General features: G+C 65.2%; 1 protein-coding gene across 1 annotated transcript; it reads left to right on the top strand.

Annotated features, from left to right (window-relative positions):
* Nucleotides 1–1,675: 1,675 nt before the first annotated feature.
* LMXM_04_0430 (conserved hypothetical protein) lies at nt 1,676–14,128 on the top strand (the record flags this gene model as incomplete). Its single annotated transcript, XM_003871760.1, has 1 exon — nt 1,676–14,128. The coding sequence occupies one exon, from the start codon at nt 1,676–1,678 to the stop codon at nt 14,126–14,128; it is 12,453 nt and encodes a 4,150-aa protein (XP_003871809.1).
* Nucleotides 14,129–14,529: the final 401 nt, after the last annotated feature.

The raw sequence follows: 14,529 nt of genomic DNA, 5'->3' as shown, positions 1-14,529 counted from the left end.
TTGCTGTTGTCTGTTACTCTTTCTCAACCACCTTCTCTTGCTCTCGGACGCACCCACGCTCTTTAACCTCACGGCTTGCGCGGGCCTGCTCGTCGTCCTGCCTGCCTGGCCTACCTGGACTACCTGCCTCCAGTGCCTTCGTTGGTGCACTGCTGCAGTGGCGTCCATCTCGCCTCTCCATACCTTGATATCTATCTGTAGGGCGAGAGGGGTGTAGATATCGGCTCATGTGCGCCTGCGTGCTTGAGTGGGGGCGGAAGTTGTACTGGCAACGCACTCGGCCACAGCAAAACAGCCAACTGGCACCGTGCGCGCGCGCGAGCCGCTGCCTCCCTTCGTCCTTCCATCATCTCTGGCATTGCATTTTCATGTGCACTGTCTGTCGAGCGTTGCAGTGGTGGGGGGGGGGGAAGATGTTGCGGGATGGCACGCGAGCCATCGTCGATGGTGCCGCTGCTGCTGACAAGACCCTGTCCTGCCCTCCCCCCCCCCTCCTTTTCCTCCTCCAGCTCGGAAGATGATGCACTGATGAGTATCTTGATAAGACGCGATACTTAGAAGAAACGAAAAAGGTACTCGTACAACGGGCATGGCGCGAAGGCATGTGGGGCGGGGAGGAGAGAGCGCTGCCGTGGCGACTCCCTCCTCCTCTTCCCCCCGCCGCTTGTGTCCGCATAGACATACGTCCGTCCTCGCTCTGCCCTGCCCTGTCCTGCCCTCCCCCCTCCCTCTGCGCCTCCCTACACGAAGCCGTCCGTTCACTTGCACAAGACTTTGTGGGGTACATGTGCGCGCGCGGTGCGTGTTAGAAAAAGGTGTGCCCGGGGGAGGGGGAGGGGAGTAAGCGAGAGATGGACCGTTCTTCGCACTCCGATCTCTCGCCACATGTGCCGCATCGAACCTCTCCACCATGTGCGCGCGTGCGTGTGTGTGTGGTGTGTGTGTGTGTGTGTGGTGTGTGTGTGTGTGTGTGTGTGTGTCCGCTGCGGTGAGAGCATCTCGGTCTCTCCCTCTCTGCCACGTCGAACCCATCATCATCATCATCATCTCCCACCTCTTCTCCTCTGCATTCACTTGCTGTCCATCTCCCTGAGTGTCTCCGTGTATCGACGTCTGTGTGTGTGTGGAGGGGTGTGTGATCGGCCTGCTTCTCATCGGCAGTGTCTTGGCTACGATTCTGAAGTACCGTTATTGAAGCCCCGTCATCCACGTTGCAACGAGCGCGACACCACACAGCAAAGGGAGGCAGAAGCGACAGCCCGGCGTAGACGCTTCCAGCTCAGCTCCGCCGTCATCACGACCCCGCTCTCTCTCTCCCCCCTCCTCCTCCCGACTCGGGGCGTTGACTGCCTTCTACCGTCCGTATGTACGCCAACCCCGCTTGCGGATTATTCCTTACGTGCCTTTTTTTTGGTTTTGTTCGTGCGGGGCGGAGTGACTCCCCCCACCCCACCCCCACCCCATCTCACCCCTCTGCCTGCCTGCATCTCTGGCGGTTTTCGTTCATCATCGCTGTCGCCTTTACGCCACCACCGCGTCGACGGACCCACCCACCCACCCACGCCAACCACCACGGCTACGGCCTGGAAGGGAGAGGCGGCAGGGAACGTCGCCAAGCCACCTTCGGCACATCGCGGACGGAAGCGAAACAGCGCAGTTTTTCCGAAAAAAAAGAATGCATAAACCAAGCAGCACCGCGGCGCGGCACACGCCTGCGCTCGGTTCCCTCACGAGGGTCTGTCCTGGGGTGCCGCTATCGTCGTCTACGTCCCTTGCGCTGGCGCGATGGACCGTCTTCGCTGCTGCGCTCCTCCTTGTCGTCGCGGCACTCGCCCCGGGAGTCTTGCACGCGGCCCGCGCCGACGACGGATTCACGCCGGCCACCGTCGCCTCATGCCCGTACGGCTGGTCGCTTTATTCTCCGCCGACGACCATCACCGCCACCGATAGCGCTGCTGCTGCTGCGCACCGGTGCGCTCGTGTATTCATCACGACACCCCTGTCTGCCTCAGCCCCCGAGTCCCTCTGCACCTCGCTCTTCTCGAGCGGCAGCGACACCTCTCTCAGCGCGGATGGCGTCACGCCGTGGCCGTACGCCAGTCACGCCTCCCCACACGGAGTCGCCGTGCACTCCGCAGCGGAGAACGCGTTCTTTAGAAGCCTGTTTTCGGATGCTTACAACGCCGGGGCGGAAGACGATGTCGCCGTCGTGCTCGGTGGCACAGCCGGCTACGGCGTGGTGCACTGGCACGCCGACGCGAGCAGCGCCAACGGCAACGGTGGTAACGCGCTAAAACAACGACAGGAGCTACGAACCCGCGCTGAGCTGCTGGAGGGGCGGTGCCCTCGTTGGTTGAGCAACTCGGGTGCGGCGCCCCCACGAGGAGGCCTCCCGCAACAGCTCGCGCAGACGACAGCGGTGGAGGCAGCATCGGCAGCAGACATCTCCGCAGGCAGCGCGGCGTACACGAACTTTGCCGCTGATGTGGACTGGCAAAGGCACTCAGGCGTAATCGCGATGCGCGCGAGTGGACAGTGGACGTTGCTGAGGTCCGCAGCGTCGGCGCACGCGTTCGCGTGCGCCTTCAACGCGGACTTCACCGTCCTCCCGTCTGGCACCTCGTCCTCTAGCAGCGGCAGCGGCAATGCGCACGACACCTCCTCCTCAGACAACTCCGACAGCAGCAGTGAAGGTGGGTCGAACTCCGGCGTCCCCCAGCCAGGCAGTGGCTACGCCAAGAGACGAGTAGTTCCGCAGCCCGCGCCGCCGTGCCTGAGCGGTTGGACGGCACTGCCGGCCTCTGTCGACACAAGTGACGGTGCCGCGAACACCGCGTGCTACCGCCTGTTCGCCAACGCCAGCGAAGTGGGCGGCCGCGTCGGCACGACCTTTGAAGGCGCCCGGGAGTACTGCGCTGCGGTGAATCCGAGAGCGTCGCTGGCAAGCGTTATGTCGCAGCAGGAGAACGCATGGATCGTGTCCACCCTGCTAAGCGCGATGGCGGCGCTGCCGTCGACCCCGTGCACGTGCGACGGCAGCAGCTTGGCCGAAGCGCCTTCCCACGCGGCCTCGGCGGTGGCCATGAGCGCCGTCACCCACAGCGCGCGAACGGTGTTCCTTGGTGGCAGCTTCATGCACGACAGCAGCGGCGCCGGCCTCATCGGCAGCTGGTACGCCGACCAGTATCTCTTCAACGCCTCCGAGTACGTCGCGGCAAGCCCGTCCAGTCCAGCGTGGCCGACGGGCACCAATCTGTACTACGCCAACTGGGGCGAGGACGAGCCCGCTCTGAGCTACGGCGTGGTCGGCATCACGCCTCCGCCACCGACCGAATGCAACTGCGGCAACGCATCCACGTCGTCCTCTTCCCCAGTATCGCCTGCTGGCACGTGGGTCGGCCTGGACCCCCGTTCCACCCAGCCGTTCCTGTGCTCGTACCTGAACGACGGCTCCGTCTTCCCAAGTGTGCCGCCGACGCCGATGCCAGACCCGTCCTCGACGACGTCGCCGACGCCGAGCGCGTTGGAGCACTGTCTCAGCGGGTGGTCGCACCTGGCCTTGACGAACAGCTGCTACCGCGTCTTTCCGTCCGCGTCGATGGAGACCGAGGCGGGCTCGGCCGTCACGGCGGCGACCATGGAGGAGCACTGCGAGCAGGTTCTGGGTGGACAGGTGGTGGTCACCAAGATCGGCCGCGTGCGCGCAGTAGCGGTGCAGAGCATTGCCGAGAGCGACTACGTCGGCTCCCTGCTGAGTCTCTACTTGAAGGACCCGAGGAACGCCGTCGGGGTGCCGGAAGGCGGCAGCAGCAGCGCCAGCATCGACTCCACCTCGTCGCCGCGCCCCGTCAGCCTTGTTGGAGTTTCCTTCATTGACCACGGCGCTGGAGGTTTCTACCTCAGCGGCGTGCGGGAACTAGACCCGCTCCTCGCCAACCACCTGTGGGCCGCCGGCGAGCCGGCCAATGTCAAGGGCTGCGTCGCGGTGGACGTCGGTGGGTTGTGGTACTACGTCCCTTGCAGTAGCAGCTCGGCCACCACGCCAGAAAACGAGGCGGTACGAGTACTGGGCTATACGTGCCAGTACCGCGCCTCCGACATCGACCCGAAGCAGGACCTCATCCCGGAGGCGACGACGCAGCCGGCGATTCCACCGAGCGGTCCCGACTGGCCCTCGGACAGCGACAGTGGCTCCCCGTGGTTGCCGCTCGCCAAGCGCATACAGGCCCTCTCCGGCGCCGTGCACGTGGTGGTGGCGGCGGGCAGCATCGGTATTTACACCCTGCAGGGCCCCAACGCGACCATTCCACCCGTCGCCAGCGTGCGCGACCTGCACTTCTTCTTCGCCCCGCTCTCCGCCTACTACACCTACCCGGCCCCGCGGCGCGCGGTGGATGGGACGGTGATCGTGCCACCAGTGCAGACGACCCCCGGCATGTCCGTTGACGATCTCCTCTCGGTAGCCGTCACCGGTGAGAGCTCGCCTTTTGCGCCGTGTGAGGGGCACAAAGATCAGTCTCGCATCGCACGCGTCCGCGCGAACGTGTTGACGGTGCAGCACACCAACCACAGCGAGGTCGGCTACGTGTGCGTCTCCCAGGACGGGCGTAACTACGTGCCAACGGCCATCACGTACGAGGTAACGGAGGTGACAGTGGACGGCTTCATCAGCACACCGTCGCGCTCGCCGGCGGACAACCGCACCGCCGCGTGGCTGCCGCCGCTGTTCTGCGGGACCGCCGTCGAAGTTGCCACCACCTCGCCATCCGTGGCAGCGTCGACCTGTGCTCTGCAACGTGGCCTTGCGATCGCCGAGCATGCGACGGGCACCGTGCAGTTGGTGCTTCGTCGGAGCGGCGCCGCCTCTGCCGTCGGCACAGTCGCGACGGCGCTGTTGCCCGAGCTTGACACCGTTGTCAGTCACGTGCGACTGTCCTCCTCGGCCGACTGCATGGGAGAGCAGGTGCCGTTTCAACTCCTGGGCTCGGAGATCGAGGTTCGGCACGTCTCCAGTGGGCGCTACACGCAGTCCTCTTCGCCGCTGCGCGCCGCCGACAAACGTGGGCGCGGCAACGCGTCCCTGCAGTACAGTGTCTTCAGCTACCAGTACGCTAGCGTCCATGCCGCGCGTCTTGCCTCGCTCAACCCCATCTACAACGCCTCCGAGGTGTCCAGCGTGCTGGCCCAATCCCAGCATCCAGCGGAGTACTACGTATGCGTTTCGGTGCACAAGCCACCATCGACGATGACATCCGACGTCTCAGAGATCGGCGCGGCCTCGCGACGCCTCCTGGCGCTGTGGGGAGCCTCTGTCAACGCCGGCAGCAGCAGCAGCAGCAGCAGTGGGGCCTCCACAACGTTTTCCCTGTCCATTGCAGAGCGCCTCGAAGCGCGCACGTCTGTCAGCCCAGCCGGCGCTGCAGTGCGCACCTACACCGCCGTCCCAGGGCTCAAGGCACACCTTGTGCCGCCGCCTGTGTCCGTCAAGGGTATGTGGGCGTTGCCGCCGCGTCGGTTGCGCCAGCAGCGGGCGCGGCCCACCGGCGCCACCGGCTCCTCCACGGCTGCAGGGTCGCCTTGGGCAACCCTTGTACCGGCCGCCGCGACGCACAACCGCAGCGCGCACTACCTACTGCGCACCCAGCACCCCTTTGCCTCCACGGACCCGATGTCGGAGTCGTCGTCCTCGACCGTTTTACCATCCACCGTGCACCTGCACATCCCTCAGTACAGCTCCCCCATTATCCTCCTTGACGCCAACAACGCCGAGCGCGGCATGCTGGCGCTTCTCTCGCAAAACCCCAACGACTGCAACCGCCACCAACCACTGCCGCTCGACGACCCGACAAGGGCGGCGGCGACGTGGCCGCGGCACCTCGACACGATGGTGCCGCTAAGCACTGTCACCATGACCGTGGAGGGAAGCGGCACCGCGGGCGCTACCGCGACGGTGGCGTACATGCAGCTGAACCTGAACCACACAGGCCTCTGGGGCCATCACCCAACCCGCACCGACGACCCCGCCGCCATGCAACAGACATGGTACGTGTGCATCTCCTACGGCGCGCTCAGCCCCTTTCTTCCAGTGCGCCAGCCAGCGCTGAGGATCACGGTGCACCGCCAGCGCGTCGACCGCTTCCTCATAGACTCCAGTGTCTCCTGTACAAGCAGCGAAGCCGCCGTGGCGGCCGAGGCCGCGGATGCGTCGACGACGCACCTGAACGTGAACACAGGCTTTGCTGGCATGCTGTGGTTGGACGGGCTCGATGTACGGCTTTGGTCCACGACGACTCTGCACAGCGCTCAAGTGGCCTTCTCGGTCGTGCTGCCGAGCAGTGGCACGGTGGACGACACGGCGGCGCAGTGCTCCAACGCGAACCTCTTCTACGCGCAGCGCGCGCTCGGGCTGCTGACGCCAGAGATCTGTCGACACACTCGTGCAGCAGGCGGCAACAGCAGCGCCAACGACGATGCCGCCCGCGACGTCGGCGAGGAGGCGCGGGCGGGCATGATCATCCCACTTGCCTTCTTCACGCAGCACTCGTTACGCCGCATGCAGCTCTGCCTCTCCGTCCCGCTGCCATTCGCCGCCAACACGACAGGCAGCAGCAGCGAGCTGGTGCCGCAGCGCCGTTTCTTCGCCCCCCTCGTCGATACCACGCTGGACGTTCGCCCCATACAGCTTCTCTACATGGGCCGCTATAGCTCCATCCCCGCCTCGGCAGCAGCGGTGTCACCCAACCCCGCGGCGCCTCTGTCCCCTGGGACAACTCTCATCCGCCTCGCCGAGGGCGTCCGCGACGTGGTGCTGCCCCTCACCGGCTACGGCATCCGCCCTGACATGACGATGTTCCTCTCCTCGCAGCGGTGCCACGGCGTGCCGATCAGCAACATCGGTAGTCACGACAACCTTCTGACGGAGCAGAGCGCGCTGAACATCTCGGTGGTGTCACTGTACGACCTGCCGAGCAGCTACTGGGCTCCCATGAGAGCCGACACGGACGTGCAGGGCGGTGGCAGCAGCGAGTCCGGCAGTGCGCATCAGCCACGCGTGTTTGTCGTCTTGAAGCACAGCGACCTCCTGAGCAAGTCGGCAGCGCAGCGCCTCTTCGGCGCCAGCACTGCGGCGGCAGGCGGGGCACGGAAGCCGCTGCATGTGTGCCTGTACGCCCCTGGGACGGCAACCCTTGTATTTCCGACGAACTTCCAGCTTGTAGTGGAGCCACCGCGTATGATGGCGATTCGCAATTTGCCGAACGACGCGCCGCTGCTGGCACGCGCGACGGCGCACATGGCCCCGTCGTCGGTCGCGACGGTGGTGTACGGGAGCACCATGGACCTCATCGTGGAGGGTTTTGGCCTTGACGGCGCGAATACGTGGCTCATGCCCGCCGTCGACTGCGGCAACGCCTCCAGCCATCTGTGGCGGGCGCCGGTGCAGCTCTCAGCCGTGCCGTCCAGCACAACCACCACAGCGCGGATCGCGGTGGAGAGCAGCAGCGTGACGAGCCCCCTCTACGCCGAGTCCACGCGCTACGTCGATCCGCAGTCGTCCTATTCGAGCTGGTTCATCTCGCTGCGGCAGGCGGAGACGGCTCGCGTCGGCGCCGACGCAAACGTCCGCAGCGGTACGTACGTGGACCGCTTCCAGTGGTGCGCGCGCATTGGGGAAAAGGTCGAAGACGTGGCAGCCTCGCCGTACATCTCAACGGGCCTACCGTACCGCCTGGTCATCCCGGCTACCGACGGCTTCGTGCTCGAGGGCAGCCCCATGCACCAGGACCACATCTCCACCGTGCTGGCGCTGCCCATCCAACACGCCACCGAGGGGCGGTGGTTTCCACTGAAGCTGGCCGGACCCATCGTCGATGTCGTCCAGGCCATCGGCAGCCCACTGTACATGTTCCTCGCCCCGCAAGATCGCTCCTGTTACGCCTTGAAGCACAGCTACATGCACCAAGGCTTGCACTCCTTCGGCAGCGCCTCCATCTCCGCTGTCAACGGCTCGGCGGTGCTGCTGCCACGCTGGCTCACGGCGCCCGGCATCTACCAGCTGTGTGCCAGCACACTATACCCGGCGTTGGACTCCGCTGACGAGGGCATCGAGGCGGCACTGCAGTTCTTCTCACTTCACGGGCTGCAGGTGCAGCTGACCAAGGCGGTCTACGGCGTCTCCGCGCTGAACCACACGACCAGTGTCACAGTGGAACAGGGCCAGGAGTGGGCCCTGCCCATCTCCGGCCCGCTGCTGACAAACCGCAGCCTCGTGCGCTTTCATACCGCGGCCTCGCAGTGCAGCCAACCGATGGTGGCAACGAAGGGCAGTGGCGGCGCGGTGCTGCCTGATATTCGAGTGCAGGACGCCTTCACAGGGTTTTCTCTCGTCGGCGACGATGACATGAACAGGGACAGCGAGGATAGCTTCACCGCGAGCGCGCACCACATTGTCCTTCCCCAGAGCCTCATCCGCTCCCTGGCCGCCCCGGCGACGTACGTGTTATGCTTCCAGCCACAGAGCCACCTCGACTGGCGCGTCGCACCAGGCATCTCGCTTGTCGTGAAGACGCACGTGCGCCACCCGACGGCGTACAGCTACTTTCCAGCGGACGGCAGCGAGGATGTGGCGCTGTTGACGGCGCTACCGCCTAGCAAGGTGGCGTTAGAGTGGAACACGGGCGAGGAGAACATGGTGAACGTTGTCGGCACAGCTGGCCGGCAGGTGTCACTCGCGCTATGGTGTCTTCCAGCGCCAACGAAAAGCAGCAACAGCGGCGTGGGGGTGGAGGAGGATTTAGTGCCGTGCGGAGATCACCGGCGAGTCATGTTCGTGAAGCCGATGGACAGCGACGAGGATCCGTGCTTCGTCGACGCAGAGGCCGTGCCGGAGGACGTTGTGCGTGGGCCCTATGTGCTGCATTTTGGTGTTCTGACGATACCGTATGCGCTGAGCACGCCCGGGCGCGGCAACGGCAATGATGCGGTGCCGGTGATCATCCCGAACATGACACAGCCGTGGATCATGTGCCTCGAGACGGGGTCGGAGCGGTGGCGCGAGTCGGTGCGCCCGATGTTCCAGCTGCAGTACACGCACGCGATGCCGACCGGCTTCCGCGTGAAGGCCGACGACGCTAGCAACACGACAGCACCGTTCCCAGCGCACAAGGTGGGCGTTGCAGCCACAACAAGCGCCGAGGTAGACCGTGTGACGGGCATGCCCGCCGGCGGCAACACGACACTCGTTCTCTACGCACAGGACAGCAGCCAGGTGGTCTACCTGAACGGCTACGGTATCGAGCGCGACCACCGGCTGCGGTTTGGCGCGCGCTGCGAGGAGACGATGGAACCACCCACGTCCTCCAGGTCACGAGAGGGGGTCAGCAGCGGCGGCGGAGTGGGTATGGCGAACTCCACCTTGAGCGACATGGCAGACTACCACCACCGCGTTGCCGCCCGACAACTGCTGGCAAACGCGCGCCTCTATACCGACCCCCTCCCGATCGAGGACGACAACGGCGTCTTTCTCGTGCCGAGCACGCACATTCTGTTGTCGGAGGAGGCCACGAGCGGCACCGGCGGCATTCCTGTGTGCATCTCAACCAATGCCGGCGCCACGTACGCCAAGACAAGCCTCACTCTGCGGGTGTTTCCCTCTCGGCTTCGCATCGACACGGAGACGACGCAGCGCAACTTGCTGGCGCAGATTTTGACAGACACCCTGCTCGTACCTGAGAACAGTCACGGCAGTGTCGACCTCACCGCGCTCATCAAGGCAGGGCGGGCCATCGGCTCCTCTACAGAGGCCGCGACGGCATCGCCGAGTAGCGTTGGCGGCTCTGCCATGAGGGACGCCGACATGTATCTGCCGCCTGGCACGCAAGTGCTTCTCTCCACCAGCTGCAGCCACAATTCACACGGCATCCCGCTGCTGACCGTCTCTGTTTCGAACGTGCTGACCTTGGCGAAGCACCATACAGCCACAGTGACGCCGCAGCGGTTGCGCGTGTGCGTCCGCGACCCCGAGGCAGCCGTCGCGGCGGCAGCAATGCTTGACAGCGGTGTGGCAGAGGACGACGGTGGCACGACTACAGCATTCTTCACGGCTTCTGGAGTGTACTACCGCGTGATATCCGTGCAGGTGGGCCGGGTCTCGTTGCACGCGTGGACGCCTACGGAGGCGATGCAGGCGGACTTGATCGACCAGGTGGTGTTGCGCCGTGGTGCCAGGGAAGATCTGTTGCTACCGGTGCTGCTCAAGTCGACGGCACGCGCTGAGACCGCCGTGACGGTCGTGTCGAGCCCCGAGGACGAACTCCTCCAGCGTCTGGAGCTGAGTCCGTCCGCACTGTCGCTCCTTTCGCTGACCCGCTTCTATGTGGAGCAGTCGTGCTACCGGTCCGCGCAGTCACCCGACCCCGCCAGCGCCATCTCGCCCTACGTGTCCTCCTACGCAGGTATGCAGCTGAACTTTGGCGCCAACAGAATCACCGTCTCGCCGCTGCCCTTGTCCAGGCAGCAGCAGCAGCAGCAGTCATCGCTACCGCCGACCGACAGCCTGAGCAAGACCCTCGTCGCGGCGCTGCCGGGCGGCAACACCTACAACGTCTCGCATTACACCCTCGAGTCTCGCGGCTCTGTCTGTTTCTCCGTTGATGGCGGGCTACACTACCTCTCCGTTGGCATGGCGCACTTCACGGAGGAGTGGGCCCCCACCCTGCGCGTCACTCTCGGCGCCGAGGAAGACGACCGAGCCAGGGATGCTCGTGAAGAGCCAGACACCCCCACGGCAGCGACACCGTCGACGAACGCGATGCGCGTCTACACCCAGAGCAGCACGACGCGGCAACTTCTCGATACGCGCTATGTCGACCCCGGCACCCTGCCGCCGTGGACTGCGCCAGCCAATCAAACGGAGGCGCACGTGCTAGCGGACCTCGGTCAGCTGACGACGACAATGCTATGGACCGGCTTCTTGGGCACCAATGGCTTCGCCATGAACGGGCTACTGTACCTCCCTGCCTCCTCGTACGCCGCGTCGTCTGCCGAAACAACCCCCTCTGGTCTCATCCCTGGTGTCGACCCGCAGCCACAGCCGCTCCTCTTCTCCCTCGACAACCGTCTGCAAAACACCCCTACGAACATGACGGTGACGGTGGTGCCGTGGTCCCTCGCGTGCTACGGCAACCCTCAGCAGCGGGAGCTCTACGTGCATCCGCAGGACGTCGGTCTCTTGGCCCCCACGACGCCGGGGCGGTGCAGCGCCGGTATGCGAGACGGGGTGCGCGTGCGCGTGGTGCCGCTGAGCATGGCAGCGTGCAACGACACCGTCGCGGTGGACACGTACTACTTGTTCGACCTCTCCACCGTGCAGCCTGCTGCGTGGGGCGCAACAGCGACGGAGGCGGCGGAGGGCGACGGTGCATCATCCTCGGCGCGGGCGATGCAGCTCCCCATAGGTCTGCGCTACACCCCTGAGGGGCTCTACGCCCTGTGTCTCCGGCAAGACCTGCCCTACGTGTCGACCCTGCTGAGCGACAACAACGCACGTGCACCAGGTGACCTCTTTACAGCCACCTACGCCGCAACCCCACTTCGGCTGCGTGTCGCGCGTAACTGGACGGTCGTGTCGGTCAGCAGGACAACCGTCCCGAACAGCAGCAACAACGTCGTCGCCATCGCGCAAGGCAGCTACGCCGAGCTCCCCGTGACCGGCACGGCCGTACGCGTACGCGGGATGCCGGTGTTGTTCGCGTTCGCCCCTTCCTCTGCGCAGACGGTGACGCGTCGCGGCGGCGGCAGCAGCGATGCCACCGTGCCATCCTCTTCAGCGAACGGTACGACGACCGCCGGCAGTGAAGCGTGGACGTGGTCGGGTGGCTGTGCGGCGGTGCCAGAGGCGTGGGACCCTGTTACAGGTATGCCGTTGGTATCGGCGTCGGCGTCAAGCGCCAGCGGCCCAGATGGCTTGCTGCTCACGTCCCCGTGGCGCAACGCCCAAGACGGCGTGCTGCGTGTGGATGCCGCGTACGTGAGCCGAGTGGATTGGGATACCTCTGCTGTTGTACCAGCAGCAGCAACCAACGGCAACAACACAACTGCGAGCCCGCGCTACACTGGCCGACTGCGGTCGTATGCACTCTGCTACAGCGTCGATGGTGGCCTCAGCTTCCAGGCGGCTGCCACGGCAGCGCAGACGTCGCCGCGCCATCTCGCCGCTGTCGTCGTGCCACCCACCATCACGTCCCTCTCCTGCAACCGCACCACTGCTGCAGATCCGACGCAGCGTCAGCTGGGGTGGTCCGCCGACAACGCCACCGCCACGACGGTGCGTGTGCAGTATCTCTACACGAGCACCGATGCGGACGCCAGCATCACCTCATCGCCCCAGGTGGTGACGTACGCGCGTGCGGACGGGACAGGGCGCATGGCGTACGCGACGCGGCCACCGACGTACACATATGCGTGGACGAGCGCCTTCGTCGGCAACGGCATCGGTGCAGCGAGCGGGCGTCGGCTCCCTACCGTGACAACAACGGCAGCAGATGTGCCGACGGTGGCCGCAGCGGTGGCCCTCGTCCGCACAAGTCGGCACGGCGCACGCTGCGACGGTGCCGCGGCGGTGTCAACGAACTTTACCCAGTTCTACCCCACCACAGTATTTGGCGCAGATGCATGGAACGTGGCCGCGGTGAACGCTTCGTCGCCGCTGGCGATGCCCATCTTCCTAATCAACCTGCAGCACGGCGGGGTGTGGTCGACTGCCGACACGGCCGCCATCGTGGCGTGGCGCGGGGCTCAGACGGCGGAGCGTGTAGCGCAGTTCGAGCGCATGAACCCGACGCTGTCGCAAGAGACATGGGTGAACCAGACGGCCGCGTTGTGGGCGCGCTACAAGGATGTTGCAGGAGCCCCGCTAAACGGCCAGTCCATTCTTGGCTGGGCGACTGACGCGGCTACAGCAGCCTCGCGTAGCAACGGCGAGTCGACTGTCGTGTGCCTAAGCATCGACGGCACGCACTTCTATAGCGCTGATGTCGCCCGTGCCGCTGCTCTCGCTCCCGAGGCGCAGGTGCAGCAGCAAGTAGTGATCGCCACCGCCAACGCCACTAGCAGCAGCAGGACCACGACCGTCGCGCATCTGTCGCCATGGCCGCTCTACCTCCGCTCCTCCGTGGGGCCGTCGATCAGCAACGCCAGGGCGAACACCAAGATGGCGACTGGGACGACGCAGCTCCTCTGGATGCGAGAGATCTCCATGGTAATGGAGCTGCTTGCCCGTCCCACCACCAACGCCGCCACGGCGACGGCGGCAGCTGCTTCAGGCGCGCCCTACCTTGGATACACCTCCGCTTCCCTAGCGCTCTTCCAAGAGGCAATGGCCGCCGCCATTGGCGTCGACTCATCAGCGGTTGCCGTTCAGCTGCACATGTCTGGGTTTGTGGCCCTGCCCAAGGCAGGCGTCTCGTTGGACGCCGTCAAGTCCGTAGCCGTGGCCGCCGTACAGGCGCGTCACCGCGGCGCAGCAACTCTTGGCGGTCTACAGAGGCCCTCACCAACCTTCATGGATAACTCAACAGCAGACCCACAGCCGTCTTCGCAGCCGGCGCTGCTGCCGACCTACGCGCTGGTGCTCAGCATTCTTGCGGATGCGGTTGCCTATAATCCCGCAGTGAACACCTCCACTCTGTCGGCCCCGCCTGACCTGCTCTACTGTGGTGTGCAGCTTCTGCGAGACAACGTGAGTGGCCCGGCCCTTCTCGCCACTTTGGCACGCGGGGGTGACGCCGTCGCCACCGCGTCCTTGAGCTCGCTGACCGTGAACTTTACGCTGCGCAACGGCGTGGACTTGCACGCTGCGAATACGAGTATGTCCGCTGCGCTGCCTCAGTCCCCGGCTCAAGAGGTGGCGTGGCGACGCCTGTTCCTGAACATCCCGCATGCCACGCTGAGCCCAGGCCTCGTACCGGATGACAAGGATAACGACACCACCTCGACAGTCAGGTGGTGGGCCATTCCGTTGCTACTCGTCCTGACGGGGGTCATGGTGTACGGAACGTACTACGTCTACAAGAAACACCTGCAGCCCGCCAATGACCGGACGGAGGCGCCGGTCGTGGAGAAACGCCAGTAACCCCCGCTCCCCCCCCCGCCGCCGCCGCCGCCCCGCTCTCTCTCTGTCCTATCCACTTGAGGAGGGAGCGCGGACCAATTCGCAGCGCGGGTCACGTGTCGGGGACTCTTTTCTTTTGTTCCCGGTGTTGCACTCCCACTCTCTCGAGTACGCACACGCACGCTGTCCCTGGCCGCTGTCGCTGTCGCGCAGTTGCCCGTGTGCTGCTCATCCTTCTTCTAACGTGTCCCTCTCGTTGTCCCCTTTCTCTGTGGTGTCATGCGCTGACGTGGGTCTCCCCGTTACGCGTCGTCTCTCCCCTTCATGTGTGTGTGTGTGTGCGTGTGTACGCGCGAGTGGCGGTGCTTGTCGCTCGCTGTGCTAGCGTCACTCCGTGGTCTGTTTTCTTTCCGATGCGCCCC

Source organism: Leishmania mexicana, chromosome 4 (genome assembly GCF_000234665.1).
Source record: "Leishmania mexicana MHOM/GT/2001/U1103 complete genome, chromosome 4".
In the NCBI taxonomy this organism is placed as follows: Eukaryota; Euglenozoa; class Kinetoplastea; order Trypanosomatida; family Trypanosomatidae; genus Leishmania; species Leishmania mexicana.
The sequence above is the reverse complement of the archived record's forward strand: the minus strand, read 5'-3'. Positions and strand labels throughout refer to the sequence as shown.